This window comes from Lipophrys pholis (assembly GCF_963383615.2).
Source record: "Lipophrys pholis genome assembly, chromosome: 3".
NCBI classification, from domain to species: Eukaryota; Metazoa; Chordata; class Actinopteri; order Blenniiformes; family Blenniidae; genus Lipophrys; species Lipophrys pholis.
The window spans coordinates 20,602,416-20,618,774 of record NC_137627.1 but is presented as its reverse complement, the minus strand read 5'-3'; the positions used below and the strand labels follow the sequence as shown (position 1 = coordinate 20,618,774).

Sequence of the window (16,359 nt, the reverse complement as noted above, 5' to 3'; positions counted from 1 at the left end):
AGTGAATTCAACCATTTTTAAGCTTTACCTCTTCTTAATACATTTATACAGTCAATACAATTTCAAAAGATTTAAATTTAACATGTCTTTTGTCCAGGCTGTTCATACTCTTCATACTCCTCATTTTATATATATATGTATAATTTTTTTTTAATAAACTTTACCTTAGAAAGTAATGGGACTGCTACTCTCCCTTACATCCGCAAACGAGAGAAGAGAAGGATCACTTTTATGAAGATGGACATAACAGCTCCCACGCCTGATCTGTGCTGATGCGAGTTCAACCAGGGACAAGCCAGATGGGAGGCCAAGATGTGCAGATGAAGGGAGAATCGTGCTAAATGGACTGGTTCTGTCACTTACAGTAACATCAGCAGGAATGTGAAGTCCGGGCCCACTCTCTTAGAATGAATGTTGCATGAAAATGGCCAGCCCTCCTTACACATGGAAAGACACACACACACAAACTTAGAAAGAAAGACAAAACCATTGGATCTGTATAGTAAGAATTATTATTGTAAGATGGACATTTAGCATCCAGGCTCTTTAGTGTGAAGCGCAGCGCCCTCAGTATTCGTATTCATGTTTGTTTTTTTTATTCTTCCTAGTGTTTGTGTGTCTTTGGCTTTGCACCCACATCTTCGGTTGTGTAGTTGTGTGTACCTGTGTTGCTGTTCAAGCATGTGCAACCATGCGTGTGCTTGTACAAGTGTCTCTCGCTGTCTGCCTGAATACATCTTCCTATGTTTGTTTGGCCTGAGTCGGGAAATGTTTGATAACCATGACTGTACGTTCTGATTTCAATGGGTTTTTGGAATTTTGTCTTTTGTTTTTTTTTAGGACTTCTTTTTGGAGTACTTTTACTGCCATTCATGCCTTGGCAGTAGGTTCTTGAAGAAATATAAAGAATAAAGTCATGGGGTTAATCAATTTGTGATAATATACAAAATAAAGCTGCTATTACAAAAAAATATAGATATAATTAGAATAACAATCTTTAGATGAGCCACAAAAACAATTATTAATATGAGGCACCGTCACAGACCAGTAAGAAGGCCCATGCTGAGTAAAGCCACCTCCAGAACAGCGATGGGCACATGAGACCTTGTGCTATATCCCGCATATTTACAGTAAACTCATGAAGAGATGACTTGTTCATTAATATGCATTGTCCCGTCCAAATAAACAAATACATGAAATGAAATTAAATGAAATGAAATGAGTACGGGAAGACGGCGGTCCGGTGTGAATCACAGTTTCATTGACGTCCCATGGTTGGCTGGGTGTGTGTGTGAGTGTGTGTGTGTGCTCTGCTCACTAGGAGAACGCATGGCACCAGGATGCATTATGGGAGTATGGAGGTAGTGTTATGCTTTGGGCAATGTCTGTCTAAGTCCTCGGATCAACGTAGATTTTATTTTGACATGTGCTACCTCGAGTGTGTCTCAGTCCTGTTCGTGGAAACAGTACTCCTTGATAGCTGTGCTCTCTTCCAGCAGGATAATGCTCCTGTCAAAAAGTTCAAATGCGTCAGGTTCGAGGAATGCAACCAGTTTGAAGTTTTGACGTAGCCTCCAAATCCTCCATTTCTGAATAATAGAGCATCTGTATTTGAACCATAAAAGCCCCATAATTGCAATTTCCAGGACTTGAAGGATCTGCTGCTCACATTCTGGTGCCAGACACCACAGCCCACCTTCAGTGGTCTAGTCAAGTCCATGCCTCAATGTGTCAGGGATGTTTTGGCAAGAAAAGTGGTAACTACACAATTTTAGATGATCATTATGTTATGGCTGATTTGTGTATACTACAGTGACATATATTCCAGAAGTTATACAGCTTTAGAAGTCATTGTCTCTGATGGAGAGTTAAGCAAAAAATGTTAAAAAACAATGGTTGTTAAACTGAGGTCAAGTCTTAGTTTGACATAATATAAAAACAAAAGTGCCTTCTTTTTTTCACCACTAAGGAGCGAATATGAACGTTGGAAAAAGTCAAACTTTGATGGTGTCCATTCATGGCCTGGCCCGTACTACAAAGCAGGCTTAACATACCAGGACTATCCCTTCATTATCTGGCTACACATAACCAGGCATCCACTGTCCAGATAAGTACAATGAAGCTGATTATTAACTCAGTAACTTAACCCAGGCTTTTCCTAATCTACGTCTGTGGAGATCCACATTAAAGGGGCTTGTTGCTTTCGACTGATTGCAGACATGGAGAATTCAGGGAAAGTTTCACACTGGACCAGGTAAGAGCAGACATTTCTATTGATGTAATATTGGGATTACGGTGCTATTAATTAGGCAAAATGCAACACCACTCCAGCTTCTAAAAGAGGCAGCTGCCAGCTAAAAGTAACTTAGGCTGAATGTTCGCCGAACAACTAACAAAACAGTATTGTGGAAATTGTGAAAAGCAATCGGGTTTAAAAAAGATACTTAGCGTGAGGCTCAAAAGCAAGACGAAATACTTGTGCGGAGGACATAATGAGTCGTCTGCTTACACAAACGAGATGGGTATAAATGACACTTTCTTCCTTGGTCTGTTTTTCAGCTCCAAATAACCAAATTTGACAAGTTTTTAATCACTCACACCATTTTATACATATCTGCTGAGTCTCAATTTACATATCAATGTGAGATTGTGGTGTATTGTTTTTGTTTATCATTGTATGAATTAATCCATGTATGATATGTGCAGCTGTTGTCTATGATGATGCCAGCTGGGCTGCGTGTTGCTTGTCAAGGTGTCAGTCTTACTCTGAATTCACCACAGTGAAAGGAAACAATGGGAAAGATGGTGTGTCCATGAAGCGTAACAAACAAGTCACATCCTGCACATCCGCAGCACTTTTAATTTGAAGACAGACACATATTGTATGAAAGGGGTGTTTTAAGCAGCTCTTCACACATTTCCAAGCAGCTGTGTGGTAGACATACAACCTTCAGTGTCCATAGTGTCAGGACTCACAGGTGAATCGGTCCATTCAGGAGCTGCTATGCGGTCCAGCAATTGATTGAAGTGAAGTTGTCGGTCAAAATAAGGCGTAAGAAGGCAATCCTTACATTTAACAGGACAACAATGGGACTTTGATAAGTTTTAAAAGGGTAAAAATGTTAGTACTTGTTTTCAGGTGGGAGCTTTCTGTGTTTGCATGTTCTCCCTGTATGAGCATACGTTTTCTGCAGGCACCCTAGTTTCTTCTCACAGTCCAAAACAAACATGTTTTAGTCTACGTTTGTGTTTGTGTGGCTGTCAGTCTCTCTGTGATTACCCTGTGATGGACTTTCCAAATTTAACCTGAGACTGGAAATGTAAGTGTACTCTTTGTTATGTCTCTAAGTGTATGTACAGGCGCTCAGATCCTGAAGATTACAAGGCTCGACTGAAGCCATGGTTATGTTTCCCCCATTTGAATGAATATCACTAAATGTAGTGTCTATGACTGAAACATGCACTTTTGGTTTGGCTGTCTGTATACATAAATGTGTGACTGTGTGTTAATATGACCTATGTGTGTACCGGAGTGCACGTGCTATCACTTCAGAGGCTCTCAAAAGAGTTTTCAATAACAGAACGGCTCTGTGGCGCTGCACTGTTTCCTTTTAATCAGATGGGAGAACAGAAACAGCCACTTTGTTCTCTGTCATTCGTTGCACTGATTACACACACACACACACACACACACACACACACACACACACACACACACACACACACACACACACACACGGACGCACGTGCATATATATACGCCTTTATGTTTTGCAATGACATACAACCTTGCATTCTGTATATTCAAGAAATCCTTAAAAACAAAGGGTGAAAAATTATGGATGCATTTATGTAAGATTAAGATGTATATTTAATGCACATTAACCACTTAGCTTCATGAGATTACTGACTATACTTTGAAACACTTTGTACATTTCTTGAGAAATAACAGGTAACAACTTAGAGTAAAACTGAATCACTCATTAGACCAGAGGTGCTCCATCCTGGTCCTGCATGTTTCTAGTGTCTTCCTGCTCCATCACACATGAATCCAGTGAATGTGTAATCATGAAGATGTGCAGAAAGCCTGATAATGAGCCACTTTCCCAAATCAAATACCTGGTTACTTTTCATTAAATAGTTAGTAACTTTAGTATTTAAAAAAAACAACTATAAGCAATAACTAACCTTTTTGTAACTTGTCCAATACTGGTAAGGGCTTTTGTTTCTGCAACATACTGGAAACTATTCTGGTTAAACAACCGATGATGACACACAAACCTCAACCAGAATGGGCACCTTCATCAGACTATGAGCAGCTATAGTAAATACATTCATCTCAACAGCAGATCACATGACTGCTTACATGTGAGAGGTGTCTCTTGCAGGGATGGCCCCCAATGGATAATGACCCGATGGTGCAGTAAAAAACGTGTGGCAAGGTGTGCAGCAATCTTCTCTCGCAGCATTAACAGTCTGGTCTTGTCGCTAATCTATAGAGTGACAGACTGTTTAATATTTATAACATGTGGCTTTTTCATAGAATTCATTTTCTGTAGGCAGTCACACATGAAGCCCCCTCATCTCAAACCACTAATACAGTCACACAGGGTTCAGTTTTATATTTATTCTTCTTAAGTGGGACGTGTAAAATGCATGGTCTCTCTCTTTCTTGATGTGTGTGTGTGTGTGTGTGTGTGTGTGTGTGTGTGTGTGTGTGTGTGTGTGTGTGTGTGTGTGTGTGTGTGTGTGTGTGTGTGTGTGTGTGTGTGTGTGTTATGGATAAGAGTTTGTAGATAGCGGGACAAATCCACAGTGAGACAGTATGAGTCAGAGGTGGCACATGACAAAAGGGTTACTCACAAACAAAAAGGGGGAGACTGTGCAGAAGTAAATTGGGCTGAGACCAGCTGGGAAACACAGGTACATCTCCTGATAAAACACGTTTTCTTTTCTCTGTCTCCTTAGTCGGGGGGGGAGGGTCACTCTGCACTGTGAATACAAATAAAGGCCCAGATGAATACCAACAGAGAAGTTATCACAATCAACAGAAGCATACGTGTGTGAAAACAATTGTTCGTTGAGTGAGACACCCCCCCGCCACACACACACACACACACACACACACACACACACACACACACACACACACATACACAAGTGTGTGTGTGTTTCTTATGTTTCTACATACTAAGTTGATATAGACTGGCTATGAGTACCCGTTTACATGGCAACAATTTCCAGTGAAAACAAAAAGTGTTTTTTTGCGTTCGTCTATTTGAAAACGTTCCGACTTCATCTCCGTGTAAATTGGCACAAATTACATTCTTGAAATGCTCGGGAGACATCCCAGGTTGATGACGGAAGCGCTGCTACCCCGCATGCGCGCAACAGCTGTAGTAAACAGTCCGTCTCCACATGACGAACAACAACAACAACATTTGCCTCCAGACTGTCATGACTCCCAGGCCACATTCTCCTGGGACTTGATAGTTTTATAGTTGACACTCACGATAATAACGATCCAACTTGGGCGTCCATTCATACAAATGTCTGTGTACTTGCTATTGTTAATATCTATAACATATTATTCTCTGCACACGTGTGTATGATTTCATGACATAAGCACCAGCCTGGCATGCTAACATCGTTTTCAGCGTTTCTGCCGTTGCCGTTTTAGAACTGGTGTTATAAAGATGAATTGAAATGATAAGATGAGTGCAGCAGTTGCATACTATACAAAAGACATATCAGGTTTTTCAAATGAAATGTATCCTATGAAGACGAGAAGAGTGGCACTTTCATTGCTTGGCTATGGATCTTGAAAGTTGTCAGCAATTTTTTTTTTTGCAACTAGAAATCTATTTGTATGATAATGATTAATGAAAACTAGGCCCCTAACCTTAATCTGGCCCTAACCGTATGCAGAATATAACAATACGCTGATTGAGCGCCATCATGGGGATCTCTGTTTTTGTGCCCACTTTGACATCATATCCCATCAGTTGGTGTACAATAGGTCCCCACAAATATAGAAGGACAAGGACACACACAAACACACACTCTCTCACACACATGCACTCTGCTATCACAGCCCTGATAAGCATTTTTTTATCCATGGATTCCTGAAGGGGTAGCAGGCACAGCTTATCACGCTGCTGACGCAACACCATCCTGCTGCCCTATGAAGAGACTTCAGTCTGACCAACAGGGACCGACTGCTTTGGTTGCAAATCTTGGCCCAAACTGATGAAATCAACTAACAGAAGAAACTGCATGCGAGTCTGGATGGCTGTGTTAGTGTGAAAATGGAAGGAAAAATAAGCTAAAAAAAGCTTAGGAAGAGAAACCTATGGCCTTTATGCTGGATTAGTCAAATTAAAAAAACATGTTGGATATGTTTGTACACACACACACACACACACACACACACACTTAAAGAGCCCGGTATTTCATGTTCCACATCATTACGAGTCATTAGCAGTGGGAACGGACTCTGTTTGAGATTTATCTCAGCTGATGAGAAACAAACAGGACGCCGTCGATTTTCTGCTGGATTACCTCATAAACAGCTTTCAAGTCATCATGTTAGCAGTAAGTGGACCTAGTGAGGTTTGTGTATGTATGAATCTTTGCCTGGGTGCAAATTTGGGTATTGCATATCGCAGTTAAACGGAATAAATTCCACTGCATTTTTGTTTGTTTGTTTGTTTGCTTGTCTGGATTCTTCTCATGGGTCAAAACACATGCGTTTGAGATTAATGAGATTTCTTGAAGGCATTGGTTTTCTGTCATTTCTGCATTTGCCCTGATGGACTGGCAATCTGCCGACGGTGTACCCCACTGTTGCCCGTTGTCAGCTGGTATCTGCCTCCAGCCCCCGTTGACCTGAAGTTGGATGGAGCAGGACGGAAGATAGATTGAAATTTTATAGTGTGCTTTATCCGATTGAGCAGACATTAGTCCGACACACAGTTTATGTCTCAGCTGAGTTTAACCGCAAGTCTGTCACGGAAATGCTGAGGAAATGTCAAAATCTTAAGCTGTCGTGCATATCAGTCAGCTTGTGTGACTACATTTCTTTACACTGTCAGTTTTGCGTCCTGTGAGTTTTCAGCTGCTCGGAGATGGCAGATGGCGCTACGAGCAAGTGACAATCATCCCAGCACATATTGGCTTCTGGCCAAAAGGGGAACACATGCATCTCTTGGCTACAAACAAGAAACTCAAATTTGATTTCATCTTGGTCATTATCAAAAAACAAATGAAAAGCAGTCATGCTCCATTGAAAACACCTTCAGGCCACATGACAGTGTAGTGGTTAGCACTCACTCTCACAGCGAGAAAATCCCTGTTTGGAGTTTTCATGTTTTCCCCGTGCACGTTGTTTTCCTGGGATACTCCAATCCTCAACTTGTGCTTGTGGCAAATCAATGACTGTAAATCGCCGGTAGGTGTGAGTGTGTGTGACTTTCTGTGTTTGCCCCATGACCTCCTGCTGACCTGTGGAAGGTGAGCCCTTCCTTTCACCCACTGGGACTGGCTCCTGTACCCTGCCACCCTGAGTTGGATAAGATGGTGTGTAGAAGATGGACTGATTGATGATGACCTGTCCACAGTACATCCTCCCTTCTCCCATTAACAACTGGGATTGCCTCCAGCGGCCCACAACCTTAAAGAGATATACAGTCAAGCTAATATGTACTTTCAATAAGTCCTCGGAGCGACTTGCACAAAACAAACACCAAGATATCTCCCTAATGTATTAGAATTAGACCAGCTTCGCACTGAACCGCTCATATGATCACATTCAGCTTTTTTTTTTTTTTGTCTTAGATCCTCAGGCAGTCACTAATTTGGTGTGCTCTGTTCAGAGCAGCGAGTCGTGTGTCTTTGGCTCTTCACGGTCATAGTTTTGAGTGTGACACTGCGCTAAAAACTGCAGTGTGCCGCGCGCGCAACTTGCAGAGTTTTCCCTCCTCGGAGCAGCAAAAAGGGTCAAAGCAGCACCTTCAAAATAAGATTCCTGGTGGTTTGCAAAAACATGCAGGGGACAGAGGAAAGAGGTGAGAGCGAGAACTGCTGCACGACTCCCAGAGACACAGGCATTCCTCCCCACTAACACACGCACACACAAAAACACACCCACACATACAAAAACACACACACCATAAGTGCACCTACAAATGTCCTGATCGGCGTTTACTTGGAAGGGAAAACTGTGCTTTAATTCAAAAAACAAAGAAAGAAGAGCACAGATATTAAAATAACTTAATGATTTGGGAGATTGATTTTAATGGGTGATTGGTCAGTGGCGGGGACACTGAATTCAAGGACATTGTAGTTTCATATACAGCTTTTAGGTTGTCTTTAATTGGTAAGAAGAAGGCTGAGATCCATGCAATACAAAGGAATGGCTTTCATTTTGAAGGTGGTCGCTTAATTTCTTCAATACACAGTACATACTATGTATTTTTGAACTACATTTACCCAAATGTAGATAAGTTTGCCAGCATCAATCACTAGCACACGATCATATGGTACATTGAGATTTTTCCAAGATGCGTGGATATCCAAGTATTCATTTAGTGAAGTGAAAGGGTCAAACTGACTGATTAGTTTGAGGAAAACAGAGGTGATTTAAAGGATTAAAATCCAACTCAGTATTATAGGACAAAACTTACAGAAAAACACAATGTGTTGCCTGATGCACCACTTGAACTTTGAAAGCATTTTATTTCCCTTGTGCCAATAGGAAAAAGTGAGATTGAGCAGAATTTAAATTATGGCTCAGCCATGCACAGAAGTCATAGTTTTTCATAGCGTACAGAAAAACATAAAAAAACAAATAAATGAATTAAAAAAAACCCTCAAGAGCCCATCTTCTTCTCGGTACGAGTGATAGAGCGCGTCTGGACAACATCGCTTTATGCAAAGGACAAAGAATGTTGTTATTTTCATCGTGGCTACATTTCCCGACTTTACGGTGTGTTCATGCTGTTGTGCAGCAGAGGCAGGTCTGACCTCTTCAGGAACCCGGATCCTGCATCATGTCACCATGTGGGAGAGCGCACGACCCTTCAGACACGCTGGTTTCTTTTGCATTGCTGCAATATGATGCACACGTGAAGTCTGTTTTTGAGTTGATTCTCATGTTAAAAGAACTAATATTTGCACTATTTTTCACCCATGTTTAAAGTTATTACAGTATCAATGTCCTATTTAAGGTTTGTTAATACAGTAAATACTTCTTCGTCAACATGTGATCAGCAATGTTAAAAATCTTATAAAATCCTTTCACACATAACTTTCTGGTTTTCAAATTCATCATCTAACAGGCAGAGGTGTTCAGATGGTGGCTGACCAAAAACAGAGTCATGTTTGGAGTTGAGCTAAAGACAAAGAATGCTGCCCCTCTTGGTGTGTTCTCAGTTTGAAAGAAAACATCTTTAACTCCTTTCACTCACGAAATAATGTCTCACGTTGAGCGTTTGTATTAGTATCATATGTGTATCGCTAATAAAAGCTATGGTTACACTTGCTAATTATAGGTCAGTGGTGTTGCACATGACTATAATGCCATGTCAGATGAGAGCACTTTGAATCCATTGCTAAAATTAAACGCACTGATTGGAGACATTGGAAAAAATATATTACTACATGTATGCAAATACACACACAAGTTAGAGAAAGATATAGATTATATATAAACACACATAAAGAATAAACCTGTGTATATCACGATGTATACAGATGTTTTGTGACCAAATAAAGTATCTACATCCCTTGAAGACTCAGTTTTTGACTATAGCAGTAAGTATTTTGACTCAATCAAGATAAAATCTGGAATGAAATCGAATCAAGAAAGGCTCAATTCAGGCACTTTTGTCTAATGTGTACTATATTTGCTTTCTTAGATAACAGTGACTAGTGCATGATTGCAAATGCGCACTGTTCATTGTGATGGGATGACTAAAACATGAGATTTATGCACCGATTGCACTTGTCTGATTGCTGTTGGTGTTACACAACATGGGCCGGAGTGAAAACACTGTTCACTGCAACACAAAAAAATGTAATACAATAAGAGAGATGCTGGTATATTTATACACAGAACAAATCTCTAGACAGATGTTTTCTGCATATTTACAGTTAATCAAAGATGATGCAGTATTATTTTCTAGCTACTTATTCAAAAGTATGATTTCATTCGTCTTTGTTGTATTTCCCTGATAATACTACGGAACAGGAAGACCGACTTTAAATAGCTGCATGTGATTCGAGCGCATCATTTTTTTAAATCCTCTCATGAAATGTAGGGCAAACAGGTGAAAGGCTGCTAAACTTACCCTATTCCCGTCTGCCACAAGGGAGGCAGAGGATGATGTGGTTTAGGATTTTTAATCCATGAATAAAATAAATGGGGGGGGGGGGAAGAGTAGCAAGATGATTATTAAAGGAAAGGGAACAAATCACTCTTTGTTGGATTGTACTTTTTTAAAAAAAAATAGCAATCTCATATCATGCCTGTTTTTTAGAAGCGCACACAGGCTTCCTTTCAGAGTGTCCTTTGTGTGTGAGTTTTCAGTGACCTTCCCCTGATAAATGATGGCTTCACGCAACGTGGTACCAGTAGAGTTTAATTTACAGCAAAGAATGGGAAGGCTTCTCTAAATTACTACATAGGACATACAGCTACATCAGCCAAAACACAATGAAAAAAAAGCTTGTCTTTGTCTGCATGTTGGGAGTTTATCTCAGCTGTTTGGTTGCAGCTTCCTCACTGTCATTTCCCACCCAAATCCATTTCTGCTAAGAAACACTGTTGACATTAGAGAGCATCTTCAGCCAACAAGCTTATGTGACATACAATGCACATTATTTTCCAACGGAACATTCATTCATTTTCTTCCGCTTATCCGCTTCCGGGTCGCGGGGGTGACAGTCTGAGCACCGCCACCCAGATCACAGTGCACCGATTAAGAACCTTCCTGCAGGTGGTGAGCCCACGGGAAGGTGACGCCCGGCGTGGGACACGAACCCACTACCCCTGAGATTGTGAGTCTCATGCTCTACCAACTAGCTAGCCAGGGGACTCATGTCACATTTAAAAGAAAAATGAAAGTCGGTATTTTGCATTTGAGGGAATTACTAACATACACTGTAAATATTATATATAGTACCCTGCTCTGCCATGTATATGTGTACATATAAACCAACTCCCACCAAAAAATGTTGTATTGTTCTTTTGCTCTTGTTTCTTTGACACTTTAATTCTTAATGCGCTTACATATATTTCTTTATTTTTTTGTGTTTACACTGTTTTCCTTTTCTCTTGTCTTTCTTCTCTGTATTTATTGTTTGCACCAAGCAACCAGAACAAATTCCGGTGTAAACTATACCCGGCAATAATGTTTCTTATTCTGATTGTTTGTCTGAGCCTGTTACATGATCGTCGACAAATATTTGTTTGTTCGTCTGCCTGTTTGTCTGTTAGTAAGCTTACGTCCAAACTACTGCACAGATTTCTTTTCGAAATTTTCACCACAGATAGATATTAGGCCACGGAAGATTCCATAAAATTTTGGAGGTGATCCGGAATTAATTTTGTTTTTTCAGAGTCCAGGTCAACCTTTGGCAGACGTCAGAAATCTGTTTCTTTATTCTTTTAGTTTTCTGTTAGAATGAACACGCTCATTCATTTGCCTCAATCCATAACGTGTATTCCAATAATAGTGGATAAGATTAAGAAAATACAATTAATAAAATAGAACAAAATCAGAACAGAGTAAGACAGATGAAATCCATACTGCATTCATGTCTCACAATAAAAAGTAAATTTAGGTTGAATACTGGAGTTTATGTATTTATAAAACAAAAACTGCTGATCACAGCTTAAACACGGCATTTGTTGGTTGCCAGTTAGTAAAAGCAAATTTTCTACAACAGGTGCATCTAGATAATTTATTATAGACATACATTTTATTTGGTTTGTGTTCAATATTGTGTTTTTTCCCAAAAAACATGTAGTTCTAAGATCTTCGTAGTCCTTATTGCTCTTTTATCTGATATTGCTGTATTTTATTTTTTATCCCCCAGTAAGATGCGTATTTCTTGGCCTAGTGCCATATTTACACTGCACTGCACTTCTAAAATGTATTACAGGATAACTACAGTTAATTCACTTAATGGGGGGTTCTCCATCTTCCGGAACAAGCCAGGAAATCTTCATGTAAACATGGCATCCATCCTTTGCGCACTGAGTCACATCCCGGGCAAACCGCAGCCTGCAGAATGAACAGAATCACGGATGGGATGGGCGGATGGGGGGGAGGGGGGGGGCGTGACGGAGGAATCACCGGAGCGGCACAAAAGAGGGATGGTGTCTAGTGGGAGGGGAGATGAGGAGAGAGAGGGTGAGAGAGAGAGACTATTAGGACGACTTGGAGCAGTGGCCTAGATGTGTGAAACGCCAAGGGTCGCTTTGTTTTTTTGGGGGGGGGGGGGGGGGGGGTTGACTACTGGGGCAACTCCATAATCTTCCAAATATAATGGGGGAGTTTTGAACCACATAAGTAAAAGAAAAGTTGCGCAGGCCACAGTTCAGCTGTGTTTCCAAATGTTGTTCAAACTCTCGGTAAAAACCTTGGGAGGGAAAACATCCCTGCTGACCAGTGTTTTTGGTGAACGGAGTTACTGGAACATGTGGACACGCACATAGACTTGAAATAAAAAACCCAGTTATTATTATTATTATTATTATTATTATTATCATTATTATTATTATTATTATTATTATTATTATTATTATTATTATTATTATTATTATTATTATTAGGCTTTCCGCCTGACTGATTAAGATGGCCTTGGAGGCGGACAGCGACAGGGAATCATCAAGAAGCGCTCATGAAAAACATCCCCGGGCGGCGCTGGAGCGCAGCGGCTACGTGAAGACATGTGTCAGCCCGCTGCGCCAGGACGCACGGAGTCAGTCCTGGCTGAGACTCGCCGTGACATGGACTTGCAGAGGAGTGTCGTCTGGGGTCTGCGTCGCCTCCATCTCCGTTATCCTCGCTCTGTTGCTCAGATTGGTTGACTGGGATGCGGGCGGCAGCGGCAGCAACAGCAGCAGCAGCGGATATAGGGCTGGCTCCGGCTCTGGGGTTCATTCGGCAGCGGGCTGCGCTGTGGAGCTGCTCTTGACTGCATCTCACTGCGTCTCGCCCGTGTTCTCCCTCGTATGTGCCTTCTTCTGGGTCGGGCTGTACCTGATCCGCTGCGGGCTGCTGCTCCGCCCCGCGCTCTTTCTTTTCGCGCTGTGCCACTTTGGCGAAGCCGCGGCGCAGACGCTCCTGCGCGGCGCCGATGAGCAGCTGCTCTCCCTCCCCGCAAATCTGCTTGTCCTCGGCTGGCTGGGCGGCGGGGCTCTGCTGGTCGTCCAGCTGGGTCAGGGAGTGTCCCTCCTCGTCCTCATCGGCGTCGTCAGGGCCGTGTCGCTCGTCTCCCTGAGCCGCGTCCGGGCCGGTTGGAGACCCCACCTGGCCTACCTGCTGGGGCTGCTGGGGGTTCTGCTTGCGCGGTATGCTGACCGGCTCCTGCCGGCCTCAGGGACCAGCGGGACGGGGTGCTGTGGCTCTGTGACCGGGGCGAAGGAGGAGGACATCCCTGTCTTCAAAAGGAGACGGAGGTCCAGCTCCATAGCGGCCTCGGAGATGATGGCTCACAGTCAGAGCAACAGCAAGTCCCACCGAAGGACTTCGCTGCCCTGCATTCCGCGGGACCAGGTAACACATTTACAACTTTGGACTCCTCAAACTACGTTTTTTCTTCTTCTTTTCTTTCTATAACTGCTTTGCTTGTGACCTTTACACTACACTGTTCCCCATGTGCGACAGATTACTTCTCTGCACCGCATCATTTTAAATGCAAAATCATAATATATTCTCAATGCAATATTCACCCGATTGGCACATAGTTTCACACATCCCGTTTTACTGTATTTATCTGCTTGCTTCGGTGATTTGGATTGCAGCGTGCTTGACATCACTCGTGTTTACCTTTCACTCTAATTTGGTCACCATCTCCATGCAGTGCGCACTGTTTGTGTTGCTGATAAGAAAATGGATGGTGCATTTATCATGCCAAGTAAACTGTGTGCCTGCCAGTGTGTGTGTGTGTGTGTGTGCGCGCGCGCATAGGTGTGAAGTCACGTCTAAATATTTTGAAAGCCTCTGTTTATCCTGGGTGCGGGCCAGTGCTGTGTATGGTGCCAGACTTGACACATTATGGAGCCTCTTGTGTCGCAGGTTATCATGGTGATGGCAGCAGGGAGAAAGTGCAGATGGAAGGTGTGGGGAGTCACATTTTACATTCTGGTGTTAGAACTTGTCCTTGAATTAGATAAAGATTGGATTATTCCAAGGTGGTGTCGGGAATCCTCTCCAGCAGCAGAGTCAAAATGAGAGCATATGATAACCTATGAATAGTTCATAAACAACCACAACTCTGCCTGTTTTCCATTTTTAGTGCAAAGAAATATGAGTAGAAGAACATTTAGTTTAATACCTTCATAATAAATATGTGAGGGTTTGAATTCACAAAGAAAAAGGAGTTCAATTTAAACATTATGGCATTTTTAATGATAAATTATTGTGGAAAATGCAGTGAAATGTCAATATCCCAAGTTCTTTTCTCCATTTCATGGAAATGAAAAATACAGCAAAAGATTTTCTTATTTTTGGTGTATATGTCGAAAGATCTTAAACCCAGCAGTCTTTCTTTATTCTAAAAGATTTCTACACACTTCAGCATGTTATTGTTTTTTTTATTTTTTTGATCAATTTACCTTTATAATGCGCAGATTCTGCTTTGCGAGTCGCTTCTATCACTGCTCCTCTAACTAAAACGGATGGCATTCCCAGTAAACAAACCAGAAACAGCAGTTACTTCTATTAAAAATTCAAAGTGAAGTTTATAGTTTTGATCTTCACTCTTTGGAGGGTCAACCCGCAGGCCAGACCTGGTTTTGGCCTGCGGGCTGTATGTTTGACAGTGAAGTGATCAAAAATCAGTGGAGGAGGTGTATATGTGTGTTTGTTTTTTCTCGCCCTCAGTCGTGGTTCAGTGAGTTAACGTGGAGCCTGAAGTGTGTCTTTGTTACTTGTGCACCTTCAATATCTGGACATATATAAGTTACATTGTTGTAATTGTGCATCATCACTGCAACCCTCAGTGAACCTGTACTCTGATTTAATCAGTAATTATTGTGATATTCTTCTCCTTAATCCACCGTGAGACCAAAGAGAGCCTGTGAAAGAGGAAAGTGAAAATATTGAGAACAATATACATGAAGCAATACATGAAAATGTTGCATTTGCCAGTGTTTCTACACATAATGTACTGCTAAACAAGGTTGAAAAAAGATTTAATCTGTGGAGCACATTAAACCACTTCATTGTTCCTTTCAACATTCTGGAATACATTTAATTCGAAAAGTAAAGTTTGATTATATTTCAAAAAGAAAAGGGACATTCATTGAAAACAGTCAGATGTAACATGATCCATAGTTTTTATTTCATGATGTGTGTGTGTATGTGTGTGTGTGTGTGTGTGTGTGTGTGTGTGTGTGTGTGTGTGTGTGTGTGTGTGTGTGTGTGTGTGTGTGTGTGTGTGGGTGTGTGCGTGTGTGTGTGTGTGTGTGTGTGTGTGTGTGTGTGTGTAGCGAGAGATAGATGGATAGATAGATAGATAGATAGATAGATAGATAGATAGATAGATGGATGGATGGATGGATGGATGGATGGATGGATGGATGGATGGATGGATGGATGGATGGATGGATGGATGGATGGATAGATAGATAGATAGATAGATAGATAGATAGATAGATAGATAGATAGATAGATAGATAGATAGATAGATAGATTCAAGATTCAAAGTGTTTATTGCTGCTCACACTGAACACCACACAATTGAAAAACTATAAAAAAAGCAACTATAAAAACTATATTAAACTTAAGCAATAGAATTATAAACTTATACATCAAAACTATGCAAATAACAAGTGATATATACAAGTGAATATGCAATATACAATATACAAACATTTCTACATGATCTAAAGATTGTTGCACTTTGTTTACTTCTAAATACATGGTGATTTACATCTTATGGCAGTGTTGTCTGTTCTGAGTGTCCAAAGTTGTTCTCATGCTTTCAAGAGCCAATGTGGGAGTGATGAATTTGGAATCACTCTCCTCATGAGAAAATTGAAGATCTATCCACGTGCATCTACCGTAGGGATCTGGTGCTTATCCTGGATGGCTGAGCTCATGCCATACTCACTCATTTATAACCTCT

At 41.3% G+C, this 16,359-nt stretch overlaps 1 protein-coding gene across 1 annotated transcript in view; it reads left to right on the top strand.

Annotated features, from left to right (window-relative positions):
• Nucleotides 1-12,860: 12,860 nt before the first annotated feature.
• Nucleotides 12,861-16,359, top strand: part of LOC308107038 (cGMP-inhibited 3',5'-cyclic phosphodiesterase 3A-like) — a gene marked incomplete at its 5' end in the record, with an annotated part of 61,456 nt that continues 57,957 nt past the window's right edge. The window contains one exon of the mRNA XM_080459136.1: nt 12,861-13,784. Within this exon, the coding sequence (XP_080315262.1) occupies nt 12,861-13,784 (924 nt within the window). The remainder of the gene's footprint in view (nt 13,785-16,359) is intronic.